We start from the raw sequence: 15,118 nt of genomic DNA on the forward strand, positions 1-15,118 counted from the left end.
AAGGGTCCAAGCAGATGGTTCCAGGCTCCGGGTCTGCCGCAAAGAATGGCAGGCAGCTGGTGTCGTTGGCGCGCGACCGGACCTTACAAATCTGAGGGGCGGGGGATCTCCGTACGTATAGCGTGCCGAACGCTCTCAAAACCACGGCAGTTCGTATCACACGATCGTCCCAAGCGATCCTCCACGCAAGGTTCTTATCATTCGCCGCCTCTGCGCTGTTCGCTCAAGTTTGCCGATCATCTGCCGATCTTCTCTCCTCTCTTGATCATCTGCTCTGTCCCCCGCATTTGCGTGAAAGGGCTTCGCGCTCGCGCTTTTATCACAAGCCTCGCATATCAAGCCGCATCCGCTTCGCTACGCCTACCGGTGAACATGCCTCGGCCCGGATTGGTCACGAGGGTTCATTGGTACCTCCCCTCGTGACGCGTTGATGGGGCCATGCCTATGTTCCTGGCCGCTCCTCCCTTCTTCTCCCACTCTGACCGCGTGCGTAATGGCGGCTTGGGGCCAGCTTCAGCTCAACGGCAGCGAACGCTACTGGCAATGGCGGCTTGGGGCGAGCTTTAGCTCAAAGGCAGCGAACGCTGCTGGCAATGGCGGCTTGGGGCCATACAATTTTGAGAGGGTAAAGCCGCAAAATGAATAGGATGGGAATTTGAGAAGGGGGCTAGGTTATTTGATTAATACAACGCAGAGTCAAACTATTGGAAACAGATCCTTACCTGAAACACATACTAATGAAATAACTAAAGAAGATCCTATGGTGTCCTACGTGTTGTACATGGCCTAACTAGGATGCGACCTTTGACCTTTACACCAAAAATGGGAGTATTTAGAGGGGATTATTTATAAGGAAACATTTACAAAAATTTACCAAGTGGAGGGTTCTAAAAACCAAAACATTATATATTATATATTATAATATATATATATATATATATATATATATATATATATATATATATATATATATATATATATATATATATATATATGTTTGAAAGCCTGGTATTGGCTTAGCGGTTAGGGTGCTGGATTGGGATCCTGGGTTAGAATCCCGGTTGATCGCTGAATTAACGTCAGGTGGGTTGACTCAGCCTGTCATCCTTCCGAGGTCGGCAAATTGAGTACCAGTTCACTGGTAATTCCCTGTGTGTCGCAAAAGGTGACTAACAGGGTTGGCGGCAGGAAGGGAATCCGGCCATAAAACATTGCTTCAAAAAGGGGACCACGGTGCGCGAAAAAGGCTAACCCCTGCTTTGCGGTGAAAAATGGCCTCCAAAGGTGGTTCTATAGATATATGTTTGAATGCAATCAAATCGCTTCCTGTTTTAATACCACTTCCTTTATTCACACAGTTCAGCAATTTCACGATGTACGGTTGTATTCTCAACACTCAGGACAAAATGAGAGGCATCGATGTGGTTAACAAGGAACATTGATATCCAAGCTGCAAGTTCTCACGGACCCATGCGTGAACCTTGTCCGCAATACGACCCCGTATTGCGATGATGGCTTCAAAAAAAAAATTCATCTTTAACCTTCGTCGACGACTCACCTCTGGGGCCAGATACTCAGGGGTACCGCAAAAGGTTTTCATGGTCGCACCGTCCGTGATGCCTTCCTTGCACAAACCAAAGTCCGCAATCTTGATGTGGCCATCCTTGTCCAGCATCAGATTCTCCAGCTAAAGCAGAGGAAGGGGAATTAGTCCGAGTCCTACCATATTGTACATTGAAGGAAACAGCATGCCGATTAATTGTACAATGAGGAAATGAAGAGGTTGCAGTGAGCTCAGACGAGAGAAAGGAAACGTCCCGATGAAAAGCAACGCTTGAGGATCATTCTGCTGAATTAAAAGCGGCGTTGGCATCTATTGGGGGAATATTGTGAGTCTTTTCTTTTAAAAACAATCTTTCTTTATATTTTTACATCAGTCCAATGCCAACGAGGTTAGTTTGCACATAGTACGGCATGTCGGGCATTACCTTGAGGTCCCTGTACACGACGTTCTTCTCCGAGTGCAGGTAATCGAGTGCCGAGACTATTTCGGCACCGTAGAAGCGCGTGCGGTCTTCTGAGAATACCCTCTCGCGGGATAAATGGAAGAACAGCTGCATCACGTGACAACGTGAAAAATTAGCTTACGCTACTTTGCATCCTCACTTTTTTGACGTTTCGTGCATAACGGCACCGCAGGTTGTGGCCTTCTCTTTAGTCTTTGTGCCATCCCATTGTACAAGTACTTGCCTCTCCGCCGTTGACGTATTCCATGACGAAGCACAGCCGGTCGTTCGTTTGAAAGGAGTACTTGAGGTGCTGGACAAAAGGAAAAGGCAAATGAAGGTGGCGTTAAGTTCGACTGTGGGGGAAAGGAATAATATCCGTCTCCGTATCCGCATTCATTCGTTCATTCATTCATATTCATTTCATTCCGTATGAAGGACTGGTATATTTGAGCAGTTAGAGCCATCTACTTATTACATATGCATGAGTCGTTAGGGTTAGGGTGTTGTGAAAATTGATCGAAACAGGAGGTAAGAGAGGAGTGCTGGAGGAATGGGGATACAGACCGGAAAGGAAGGGGTTAGGGTGAGGAAAGGCAACGGCTAAGTGGGAAGTGGGCGATTAATGAAGGGCCGTCATACAACAACGTCCTGAAGGCCCGAGAGCTTTGAGGACGAGCAATGGTCGCATCATTCATCCGTCGGTGCCGCTGCCGGTAAGTGCTTAAAGTTAAAGAACGTAGGAGAAGGCAGCCGGTGGTGGCCCGGAAGGAAGCTTACTGTTAAAAAGGGATGCTTGGTGCTTTGCAGGACCCTGTTCTCCGTTAGAGTGTGCGCCACTTCATCCTGTAAAGGCAAATGTGCGTTCTTACGCGCAGCTCGACCATCACAAGTGCAGGTGCTTTTGGTTTTTTTTGGTATCGCACCGTAAAAAACCCCCAAAAGAACATCGAAAACAATACTTCTGTTTAAGGGGAAAGCAGGTAGGAAATGCAATCAAATGTGCAAAGCCTCAAACTAAATCAAAGGGTTTATTGCAAAACTCCTAGTGTGATTCTAAATGCGTTTCATTTTGTCACATTATTGCTTTGCCTTTGGGTGGTGTCCAAATCGCAAATCGCATGCTGGGTGACTAATCCAATTGGGCCTTCGGTGTGCCTCGTCCGCCATTTCTCTCAAATAAAGGGACTCTCCTCACCGCAGCCTTTCCCCCTTTTGCTGATGCGCACGGCAGATAGGCGCGGCAGAGGGGCATGGCAGATAGGCACGGCAGATAGGCACGGCAGATGGGCACGGCAGAAGGGCATGGCAGATAGGCACGGCAGATGGGCATGGCAGATAGGCACGGCAGATGGGCACGACAGAAGGGCACGGCAGATAGGCGCGGCAGAAGGGCATGACAGATGGGCACGGCAGAAGGGCATGGCAGATAGGCGCGACAGAAGGGCATGGCAGAAGGGCATGGCAGATAGACACGGCAGAAGGGCATGGCAGATAGGCACGGCAGATGGGCATGGCAGATAGGCACGGCAGATAGGCACGGCAGATGGGCACGGCAGAAGGGCACGGCAGATGGGTACGACAGAAGGGCACGGCAGATGGGCACGGCAGAAGGGCACGGCAGATGGGTACGACAGAAGGGCACGGCAGAAGGGCATGGCAGATAGGCACGGCATCTGCAGGCGCTTTGGGTAAGACGGCGGTGGGAGGCCGTACGCGTCTGGTTTCGTGGCGGTGCCTTGAAAGCGCTGGCAGTGGAAAGACAGGCCCTGCCGGCCAAGGAGGCCATTCTCTTACATCTGTTTTATGCCGCCGGCTCATTCTGCCAGCCTCAGCATAATAAGAGGCAAGCCCTGTGGTGCACGAGCCAAGCTTAAAACATTTGCATCTGGATGAGACTCTCCAAAGTGCCGTCACCGTTCACGACACTCCACACCACGCCTGGCGTGTGAGGTGTTTACAAACACTGCTGCTCCGAGATATTCCGCAAGAACATTCATTAGAGTTAAAAATTCAATCCAAATTAATTATCTATCTAAATTTCAATCTAATTAGTTTTTTTAAATCCAAGTTTTCGTTTAATTAAACTGTAGTTACATTTCATTTAATCTGGGTTGGCCTGTTGGTATTCCAATCTTAACCCTTTGATGAACGCGGGCTCATGATGTAGGGACGATATACCTGTGCTGTATGTACTCTTTATAGACCACAGGTGCTGCCAAAGCAGTCTCTTGGCACGGGTTATGGTGGAGGTTTGCGGTGGTGGTGGTTTGCCAATCAAAGCGGTGGTTTGCCATTTGTGGTGGTTTGCCATTTGTGGTGGTTTGCCAATCAAAGTGGTGGTTTGCCAATCAAAGCGGTGGTTTGCCAATCAAAGTGGTGGTTCGCCATTTGTGGTGGTTTGCCAATCAAAGCGGTGGTTTGCCAATTGTGGTGGTTTGCCAATCAAAGTGGTGGTTTGCCAATCAAAGCGGTGGTTTGCCATTTGTGGTGGTTTGCCAATCAAAGCGGTGGTTTGCCATTTGTGGTGGTTTGCCAATCAAAGCGGTAGTTTGCCAATCAAAGTGGTGGTTTGCCATTTGTGGTGGTTTGCCAATCAAAGCGGTGGTTTGCCATTTGTGGTGGTTTGCCAATCAAAGCGGTGGTTTGCCATTTGTGGTGGTTTGCCAATCAAAGCGGTGGTTTGCCATTTGTGGTGGTTTGCCAAAGCGGTGGTTTGCCATTTGTGGTGGTTTGCCAATCAAAGTGGTGGTTTGCCATTTGTGGTGGTTTGCCAATCAAAGTGGTGGTTTGCCAATCAAAGTGGTGGTTTGCCATTTGTGGTGGTTTGCCAATCAAAGTGGTGGTTCGCCATTTGTGGTGGTTTGCCAATCAAAGCGGTGGTTTGCCATTTGTGGTGGTTTGCCAATCAAAGCGGTGGTTTGCCATTTGTGGTGGTTTGCCAATCAAAGCGGTGGTTTGCCATTTGTGGTGGTTTGCCAATCAAAGCGGTGGTTTGCCAATCAAAGCGGTGGTTTGCCATTTGTGGTGGTTTGCCAATCAAAGTGGTGGTTTGCCAATCAAAGCGGTGGTTTGCCATTTGTGGTGGTTTGCCAATCAAAGCGGTGGTTTGCCATTTGTGGTGGTTTGCCAATCAAAGCGGTGGTTTGCCAATCAAAGCGGTGGTTTGCCAATCAAAGTGGTGGTTTGCCATTTGTGGTGATTTGCCAATCAAAGCGGTGGTTTGCCATTTGTGGTGGTTTGCCAATCAAAGTGGTGGTTTGCCAATCAAAGCGGTGGTTTGCCATTTGTGGCGGTTTGCCAATCAAAGCGGTGGTTTGCCAATCAAAGTGGTGGTTCGCCATTTGTGGTGGTTTGCCAATCAAAGTGGTGGTTTGCCATTTGTGGTGGTTTGCCAATCAAAATGGTAGTTTGCCAATCAAAGTGGTGGTTTGCCAATCAAAGTGGTGGTTTGCCAATCAAAGTGGTGGTTTGCCAATCAAAGTGGTGGTTTGCCAACCAAAGTGGTAGTTTGCCAACCAAAGTGGTGGTTTGCCATTTGTGGTGGTTTGCCATTTGTGGTGGTTTGCGGTGGTGGTGGCTTGCCATTTGTGGTGGTTTGCCATTTGTGGTGGTTTGCCAAAGTGGTGATTGGCCAATCAAAGTGGTGGTTTGCCAATCAAAGTGGTGGTTTGCCATTTGTGGTGGTTTGCCAATCAACGTGGTGGTTTGCCAAAGTGGTGGTTTGCCAATCAAAGTGGTGGTTTGCCATTTGTGGTGGTTTGCCAATCAACGTGGTGGTTTGCCATTTGTGGTGGTTTGCCAATCAACGTGGTGGTTTGCCATTTGTGGTGGTTTGCCAATCAACGTGGTGGTTTGCCATTTGTGGTGGTTTGCCAATCAACGTGGTGGTTTGCCAATCAAAGTGGTGGTTTGCCATTTGTGGTGGTTTGCCAATCAAAGTGGTGGTTTGCCAATCAAAGTGGTGGTTTGCCAATCAAAGTGGTGGTTTGCCAATCAAAGTGGTGGTTTGCCAACCAAAGTGGTAGTTTGCCAACCAAAGTGGTGGTTTGCCATTTGTGGTGGTTTGCGGTGGTGGTGGCTTGCCATTTGTGGTGGTTTGCCATTTGTGGTGGTTTGCCAAAGTGGTGATTGGCCAATCAAAGTGGTGGTTTGCCATTCAAAGTGGTGGTTTGCCATTTGTGGTGGTTTGCCAATCAACGTGGTGGTTTGCCAAAGTGGTGGTTTGCCAATCAAAGTGGTGGTTTGCCATTTGTGGTGGTTTGCCAATCAACGTGGTGGTTTGCCATTTGTGGTGGTTTGCCAATCAACGTGGTGGTTTGCCATTTGTGGTGGTTTGCCAATCAACGTGGTGGTTTGCCATTTGTGGTGGTTTGCCAATCAACGTGGTGGTTTGCCAATCAAAGTGGTGGTTTGCCATTTGTGGTGGTTTGCCAATCAAAGTGGTGGTTTGCCAATCAAAGTGGTGGTTTGCCAATCAAAGTGGTGGTTTGACAATCAAAGTGGTGGTTTGCCAATCAAAGTGGTGGTTTGCCATTGCCTTCGAATCAGTCAGTCAGGGCAGCAATTTGTCATTTGACCAGAGTGCCGGCCATAGCTCGCCTACTCTTCGCGAAGAACTCCAGGAGATCCTTAACGTCCACCAACTAATGCCGGCAGACGAGACTCCCAGTTTAACATCCATCCGATGGAGGGCACATTGATGAAACACCGGGGTGGCAGTTTCTAGCTGGGTCGGGATTCGAACCCAGGCGAGACAGCTTCGAGGTGAGTGTGTGTACCTCTAGGCCATCCTACCAGCCCTGATGTCGGGAGCACAGGTACAAATCCCATGTTTATCAATAATCGTCTCCTAATGTTCTTGCAATTCGTGTAAAAGTACAATGACCTATAATAATGTCTGTGTCCTGCAGGTGGTACAAGCTCCTCCAGGAATCTTCGATCATTGCACCAAACAAACATTTTGTGACCATTTTAAATAAAATAGATCTTGATAGATAAATACAAACGACAATTCAAACGATTTCTTGAAGGTATTCGGTGCTTTTCAATTAAAAAAAAAAAGGAATTCACACTTCTTGAAGTGATGCGACTACCTTTGCGACAATGACTTCCTTCTTTAGGATCTTCATGGCATAGTATTGTCCCGTGGCCTTCTCCCGGACCAGGATCACTTTCCCAAAGGTTCCTTTTCCTAAAAGTTTCAGATAATCAAAGTCGTTCATTGTCTGCAATGCATGGAAAGAAAGGAAAGAAAACCGCGTCAGCTGTTGAGCAGATGCTTACGACTCCTGCCCAAAATTTGGCCGCACAATTGCCTCTTTGATGTGTCTCGGAAGAACCGCGCTCATCCACAACACCGCATATTGCTCCGGCATCATGACACTGGGTGCCTGCGATCCAGACCATGATCTCAATCTAAATCAACAGGTATGCCCCCCCTCCCCCCCCAACCCAAAAACATCAACAGCATCCCTAAAAAAAAAAGTTGATCTCATATATATCTATGTATGTACACACACACACACACACACACACACACACACACACACACACACACACACACACACACCTTAACCTAAACCCTCTCCACACCACTACCAAAACCTTTACTCAGGCATATCTGGCCTATTGGTAATCTAATAATTAGGTAACCTAATTAGGCAACAGGTAATCTTATGTACATGCAGCACATGTTATGGGCGACGTACCCCCTAATACGGGAATGGTCCTTAAAATAGTAGTAGTAGTACCTGGCTTCATTGTGCAACAGGTAAACTTATAGGTACACCCTTTCATGTTCGCTAAAGGTGACATTTTGATTTGAATGTGATGTACCATACTCTTTGTGGAGCCTTGGCTCCTGCCGAAGCAGTTACACTGATGCTCATTACGTATGTTTCAGACTTCACTTTCCTTTCCCGGCACCTTCAAGAACAGCAGCTGCAAATGGTTTGAGCTCAATGTGACATCGGGCCTGGGGAAGGCCTATGTCTCATGGGGTGTCGCAAGCCACTCCTCTTCACAATCCATAACCTATACTCCCCATCAGGCCTCGAATGCTTCTCCTGCTCCCCCTCTGCGTCCTCTAACCCCCACCCCAAATGCTTTGAAACAGCTGAGCATTGCAAGCCGGGGCATTCTTTCCACTTGACTCCACACATGTCCTGCTCACCAGTCCAGCTACCTTAAAAGAACATCTGCCGTGCAGAATGCAGGCGCACACTGATCTGTTGAGCCAAGTAATTTCTTGGCCGTTCACTGCTCCTGTCAATGTTCAAGGCGTTCATCTGCAGAGCTATAGATGTGGTTGGTGCTGCTCAATCAACCCCCCCGCCCCCCTCCTCCCGGACCCTCCATCTCCATAGGCAGTGGAATTTAAGGCACTTGAACTCATTGGCATCTCAAATGCAGTGCAAGGCCTTCAAACTTATTGTGGAAAGGTCGAAAACTTCTCGCACCGATCATTCGGTCTTGCAACTTCCTGGTGTCTGACCCTGAGGTATCGTCTGTCAACATTTGCTGCTAACAATGGTGTATTTGGTGTATTTTGAAAACATCTCATGGTGTATTTGGTAAAAGTAGACAATTGTGTGCCAATACCCCGACCAAATCCAAATTCGGAATTCATGTTCTGAATCTAGAGGAGGAACTGCATGAGCAGCACAGCATCCCAAAACCGCATCGCCAGGCCATGATGGCTGCATATGAATGCTCCCTGCCATTCCACGGCACCACTAAGTTGCACATAATATCCTCCAGGAAAACATTCTTCGTTATTATTCCTAAGTCTCAGCTTCATGCTCACCTCCACTCCCTTTTCTCCCAACTGCGAAATCACCTTGGAGTCTGCGCTTTCCCATCCTTCCATCCAGGTTTTCAAGATTGCAGTCCCATCACCATTTCACATCATCTCCCATAATTTCCCATGAGCAGCTTTTCTATTCTTGCTAGGCCCCTCCTCGTTTGTCTTGCCTCCTCCTCGTTTGTCTAGCCCCCTCCTCGTTTGTCTAGCCTCCTCCTCGTTTGTCTAGCCTCCTCCTCGTTTGTCTAGCCCCTCCTCGTTTGTCTTGCCTCCTCATATGTCTAGCCTCCTCCTCGTTTGTCTAGGCACCTCCTCGTTTGTCTTGCCCCCTCTTCATTTGTCTAGCCCCCTCCTCATTTGTCTAGACCCTCCTCGTTTGTCTATCCCCCTCCTCGTTTGTCTAGCCCCTCCTCGTTTGTCTTGCCTCCTCATATGTCTAGCCTCCTCCTCATATGTCTAGCCTCCTCCTCGTTTGTCTAGCCACCTCCTCATTTGTCTAACCCCCTCCTCATTTGTCTAGCCCCCTCCTCGTTTGTCTAGCCCCCTCCTCATTTGTCTAGCCCCCTCCTCGTTTGTCTAGCCCCCTCCTCGTTTGTCTAGCCCCCTCCTCGTTTGTCTAGCCCCCTCTTCATTTGTCTAGCCCCCTCCTCGTTTGTCTAGCCTCCTCCTCGTTTGTCTAGCCACCTCCTCGTTTGTCTTGCCCCCTCTTCATTTGTCTAGCCCCCTCCTCATTTGTCTAGCCCCCTCCTCGTTTGTCTAGCCCCCTCCTCGTTTGTCTAGCCCCCTCCTCGTTTGTCTAGCCCCCTCCTCATTTGTCTAGCCCCTCCTCGTTTGTCTAGCCCCCTCTTCATTTGTCTAGCCCCCTCCTCGTTTGTCTAGCCTCCTCCTCGTTTGTCTAGCCACCTCCTCGTTTGTCTTGCCCCCTCTTCATTTGTCTAGCCCCCTCCTCATTTGTCTAGCCCCCTCCTCGTTTGTCTAGCCTCCTCCTCGTTTGTCTAGCCCCCTCCTCGTTTGTCTAGCTCCCTCCTCGTTTGTCTTGCCTCCTCCTCGTTTGTCTAGCTCCCTCCTCGTTTGTCTTGCCTCCTCCTCGTTTGTCTAGCTCCCTCCTCATTTGTCTTGCCTCCTCCTCGTTTGTCTAGCTCCCTCCTCGTTTGTCTTGCCTCCTCCTCGTTTGTCTAGCTCCCTCCTCGTTTGTCTTGCCTCCTCCTCGTTTGTCTTGCCTCCTCCTCGTTTGTCTAGCTCCCTCCTCGTTTCTCTTGCCGCCTCGTTTGTCTTTCCTCCTCCTGGTTTGTCTAGCTCCCTCCTCATATGTCTAGCCTCCTCCTCGTTTGTCTTGCCCCTCTTCATTTGTCTAGCCCCCTCCTCGTTTGTCTAGCCCCCTACTCGTTTGTCTAGCCTCCTCCTCGTTTGTCTAGCTCCCTCCTCATTTGTCTAGCCGCTCCTCGTTTGTCTAGCTCCCTCCTCGTTTGTCTTGCCTCCTCCTCGTTTGTCTAGCCCCCTCGTCGTGTGTCTTGCCCCTCCTCATTTGTCTAGCTCCCTCCTCATTTGTCTTGCCTCCTCCTCGTTTGTCTAGCTCCCTCCTCGTTTGTCTTGCCTCCTCCTCGTTTGTCTAGCCTCCTCCTCGTTTGTCTTGCCTGCTCCTCGTTTGCCTAGCTCCCGCCTCGTTTGTCTTGCCTGCTCCTCGTTTGTCTAGCCCCCTCCTCGTTTGTCTAGCCCCCTCCTCGTTTGTCTACCCCCCTCCTCGTTTGTCTAGCCCCCTCCTCGTTTGTCTAGCCCCCTCCTCGTTTGTCTGCATCCAGCTTCTCTTTTGTGTTTAACACACATTGATGATCTTTTCATGGGCCTTCCTTGTCTGATTTTTCTCCTCCGCCCTGTTATTTGTTTGTCATCGTTGAACCCTCAATTGTACGGCTCTTTTCAGAAGCCTGAATTCTTCGGGAAGCACATATTGTCGAACTCTTACCAGATAAAACTGGTGAACAGTTCACCACAAACTTTCCACAAAAAAAAACAACATGTATGCAGACACCTTTGTGTCTAACTCACCACTCTCGAACGAGGTTTGGAAACGGATACGTCCATGTCTTCTCCACAGCCCATGTCCTCCTGCGGACTCGGCTTGTGTTCCATCTCCTCATCCTCGTCCTCTTGCTGCTTCAGCCTGTCAGCCACTTCCTGGATCACCCGTATCCATTCCTCCCTGTACCCAAGGTGAAAATTCAAACTTGCAGCCACCATTTCATCTCTAACAAGGGAGCCATGCTTTCCTAAGTATGAGTTCCCTTAAAAGGAAATTCGATGCAGGAGGAGACCGTTAGGCCCATATAGCATGTGCAATGGTTGCCAACATATGGCTGTTTGTTTAGCCTGGGGTTTGACTTGGCCGAGGTTCGAAGCGCCGCACTCCCAGAATCAGAGCAGATGGTTTGGTGTGGGAACCACGTTGGTGTTTGGTGTGGGACTGATTCATTTCCTGATTGGTCGTTTTAACAGGAAATGCAATTTCAACCAAACAACCAAATGGAACCACAAGTACATGACACATTTCATACCAAGAACGAGTGTGCAGGTTTAGAAACATGACGTGTAGCTACAGCCTTCATATCATTTGCATATTTAGGTAACTGAAGAGAAGCAATGGAAATACAAAGTGTTTGCAGAGAAAGGGGCAAGGTGGACTTTGCCATGTTTACCCCCGTCAGCAACGGTAGACGGAGGTTGTTTCCGCCACTGTTTGTCTGCCTGTGAGCAGGACATCTCAAACAGTTATGGACGGATTCGGACAAAACTTTGTGGACAGGTTGGGTGTGTGGCAAGGAGGAATTGATTGGATTTTGGTGAAGATTCCGGATCTGGATACTCGAATTTTTTAAGTGATTAATCACCATTGAGGGATGGGGACAAAGGTGAGATGGAGAATTTGGCGGACGAGTTGGTTCGGTGACGAGAACAAGCCGATTCGATTTTGGTCCAGGTCCGGATACAGATCAAGCCGACAAGAGGGAAACAAAATGTAAAGTGGTCTCATCAGAGTTGTTCTAGTTAGCCTCGCCTGAGGAGAAGGTATTGCATTCGAGTCCGTTTGTCTGTTTGTTTGTCCGCACAGAATAAATGATTTTCTCTGCAACCGTTGGTCCGATTGACAGGAAATTTTCACCATAGGTGCAACTCCACCTGTATAATTTTTTAATTATTACGACATCATAGGTCACGTGGTTCGGCCGCCATCTTGAAAAAACCGAAAAACGTTGCACCTCTATATTTCAGAAAGCGCTGAATCTTACTATAATTCACCAAATGTCCGTCCGTTCCCAGGTACCGCAAAAACGGCTGAACCGATCGCAACGATATTTTGGGTGGGTAATCCTGGGATCTCCTGGAGTAAAATAGGCTATATTGTTTTTCCAATTTCAGCTTTGGCCTCCAGCATTTTCAGGTTTGGACTCCCGCATAACGTTATTTTCCCGGGTGCCGCACAAACGGCTGCACCGATCGCTGCACAGCTGCACCGATCGGACTCGGTGACCTCGGACAAAGACCTTTTATAAGGACATGGGTTGAATCCCTACTCGAGAGAATGCCAACCCCCTCCCCACCATCACGGTCGTCTCTCCAACTCACAATCCCACGAGATATGCGGAAAAGGACGACACAAGACCAATTGTCTTTTTTTTGATTCGTATATAAACATCATTAAAAATAAATAATGACCTCGGCATAAGTTCAAACGACGTGAGTCTAATCTCTACATGAGAGAATTCCACAGAGCTATTTGGGCGGTGTATAAGCTAACAGATCTCTGTCTCCATCGATCTTGCCAAGGCCATAACACCTATCGGCTCAAAATCCTTTTAACTGTTGACTTGATAGTTTTTACAATGAAGGAAACATTAACAATGTTGTTAAAAGTTTATTTTGTGATTAATTTGTGATTGGAGTTATGTTGTTTGGAATGAAAAAAAGAGATATCGAGTTCAAGTGAATGACGACATGCCGTGATGGTTTCTACTTTTTAAACGTGAACTTGGCCGATCGACATATGCAGATTCGCCACGGACCCACAATCGATGTTTCTATACATGAACGTACCCGTTTGTTTGCGAACGGGTACGTTTTTCATGGAAGTCCTTCACGAACTTGCTGTCCATGTCTGACGTGTGACTGAGGCTGCTACAGGAATGTGGAATTTATTGGTTTCATGCTTTAGCATTCGCCGTATCTGCATTGCCGGTTTGCTTCCGGCCTCCCACCCGTGCTTAGCACGGGTATCTCACTAGTAGAAAAAATGGAGACATGGCTCATTGTAAAGAACTCTCAATTGGGAATAAAATATGTTAATGCTGATGTCATAGGTGCCTCTATTATGACGTAATAACCCGACAAGTACAAAACTTCATCCGATCAAGATGAAATTTCTTGAGCATAATCTAGGGATAATTTGGTGGAGAAAAAAAAGAAAGGTGAATGACGTCATCGGTCACATGGTTCGGCCGCCATATTTGTTTTCACACAAAAGCATTAAAAACCACTGAAAACACATCCTGGCGAGGGTCTGCAATCTCTGATTGCTCTTTCTTGTTCATTTATATTATATGTGTTTCTTTAACACACATTGGCTTCAGAAAGTATTCACATCCCTTGATTTTTTTCACATTTTGTTGCGTTACAGCCTGAATTTTAAATAAACAGATTAAACTGAGAATTTTGTTACTGATCTACACATAATAATGTACCCATAATGTCAAAGTGGAATTATTATTATTATTATTTTTAGAAATTTTACAAAATAATTAAAATTTTTAAGCTGAAATATCTTGAGTCAATAAGTATTCAACCACTTTGCTTTGGCACTAAAAATTAAGCTCAAGTGCATCCAATTTCCTTTGATCATCTTTGAAATGTCTCTACAACTTGATTTGAGTCCACCTGTGGCCAATTCAAAAGATTAGACATGATTTAGAAAGAAACACACCTTTCTATATAAAGTCCCACAGTTGACTGCATATCAGAGCAGAAATTCTACCATGAAGTCCAAGGAACTGTCCTTAGAACTCCGAGATAGAATTGTGAGGAGGCATAGATCTGGGGAAGGGTTAAAAAAATTATAGGCTGTTGAAAGTTCCCAAGAGAACAGTGAGCTCAATCATTTGAAAATGTGTGGAACTACCCACACTCTTCCTAGAGCTGGCCGTCCGACCAAACTGAGCAATCGGGCAAGAAGGACCTTGGTAAGGGATGTGACCAAGAACCCAATGACCACTCTGACAGAACTGCAGAGTTCCTTGGCTGAGATGGGAGAACCTGCCGGAAAGACAACAGTCTCTGCAGCATTTAAGAAATCTAGGCTTCATGGGAGAGTGGCCAGATGGAAGCTACTCCTGAGAAAAAGGAACATTACAGCACGCCTGGAGTTTGCAAAAACGCATGTGAAAGACTACCGTGATGTATGGTGGTGTCAGCATCATGCTATGGGGATATTCTTCAGCAGCAGGGACTGGGGGACTTGTAAGGATAGACGGAACAATGAATGGAGGCTAATACAGGCAAATCTTGAGGAGAACCTGCTTTAGAGTGCAAAAGACCTTAGACTGTGGCAAAGATTTATGTTGCAACAGGAAAATGACCCCAAGCATACAGCCAAAGCAACACTGGAACGGCTTCAGTCCAAGAACGAGAAAGTCCTTGAGTGGCCCAGCCAAAGCCCAGACTTAAATCCCATTGAGAATCTGTGGAAAGACTTGAAGATTGCCATTCAACGACGCTCTCCATCCAACTTGACAGAGCTTGAAAAAATCTGCAAAGAATGGGAGAAACTCCCCAAATCCAAATGTGCAAAACTGATACAGACATACCCAAGAAGACTCGAAGCTGTAATCGCTGACAAAGGTGATTCTACGAAGTATTGACTCAGGGGGTTGAATACTTATGTAAATTAAATATTTTTGTATTTCATTTTTAATTATTTTGTAAAAAATTCTAAAACAAAATTCCACTTTGACATTATGGGGTATTATATGTAGATCAGTGACAAAAAATATCAAATTTAATCCATTTTAAATTCAGTCTGTAACACAACAATATGTGAAAATAGTCAAGGGGTGTGAATACTTTCGGAAGGCACTGTATTAAACGTTTGTTTTTCTTTGTGTTATGTGATAAATATATGGCCCCTAACCTACTTATATGTGCATGATGAGACTCCCATGTACCATTTTGGCATCCTTATGAGTGGTGGAGATCCTGGACATCATTGGCAACAAATATCGAAGACTGAAGGCCTGCTACTATCTTATTACAGATGGGATAA

At 47.0% G+C, this 15,118-nt stretch overlaps 1 protein-coding gene across 5 annotated transcripts in view; it reads right to left on the reverse strand.

The window, feature by feature from the left end:
- Positions 1-1,337: 1,337 nt before the first annotated feature.
- LOC137434937 (RAC-alpha serine/threonine-protein kinase) overlaps positions 1,338-15,118 on the reverse strand; it is a 184,658-nt gene continuing 170,877 nt past the window's right edge. For 2 of the 5 annotated variants that reach the window (XM_078784909.1, XM_078784908.1), the window contains exons 5-10: positions 10,858-11,011; positions 7,103-7,234; positions 2,787-2,852; positions 2,251-2,319; positions 1,989-2,114; positions 1,339-1,687 (exon numbers count right to left, since the gene is read on the reverse strand). In XM_078784909.1, the coding sequence (XP_078641035.1) occupies positions 1,397-1,687; positions 1,989-2,114; positions 2,251-2,319; positions 2,787-2,852; positions 7,103-7,234; positions 10,858-11,011 (838 nt within the window). In that variant the 3' untranslated portion in view covers positions 1,339-1,396. Of the gene's footprint in view, positions 1,688-1,988; positions 2,115-2,250; positions 2,320-2,786; positions 2,853-7,102; positions 7,235-10,857; positions 11,012-15,118 lie in introns of all 5 variants that reach the window. The other 3 variants (XM_078784910.1, XM_078784911.1, XM_078784907.1) reach the window with 2 other exon arrangements.

Source organism: Myxine glutinosa, chromosome 9 (genome assembly GCF_964187855.1).
Source record: "Myxine glutinosa chromosome 9, kmMyxGlut1.1, whole genome shotgun sequence".
NCBI classification, from domain to species: Eukaryota; Metazoa; Chordata; class Myxini; order Myxiniformes; family Myxinidae; genus Myxine; species Myxine glutinosa.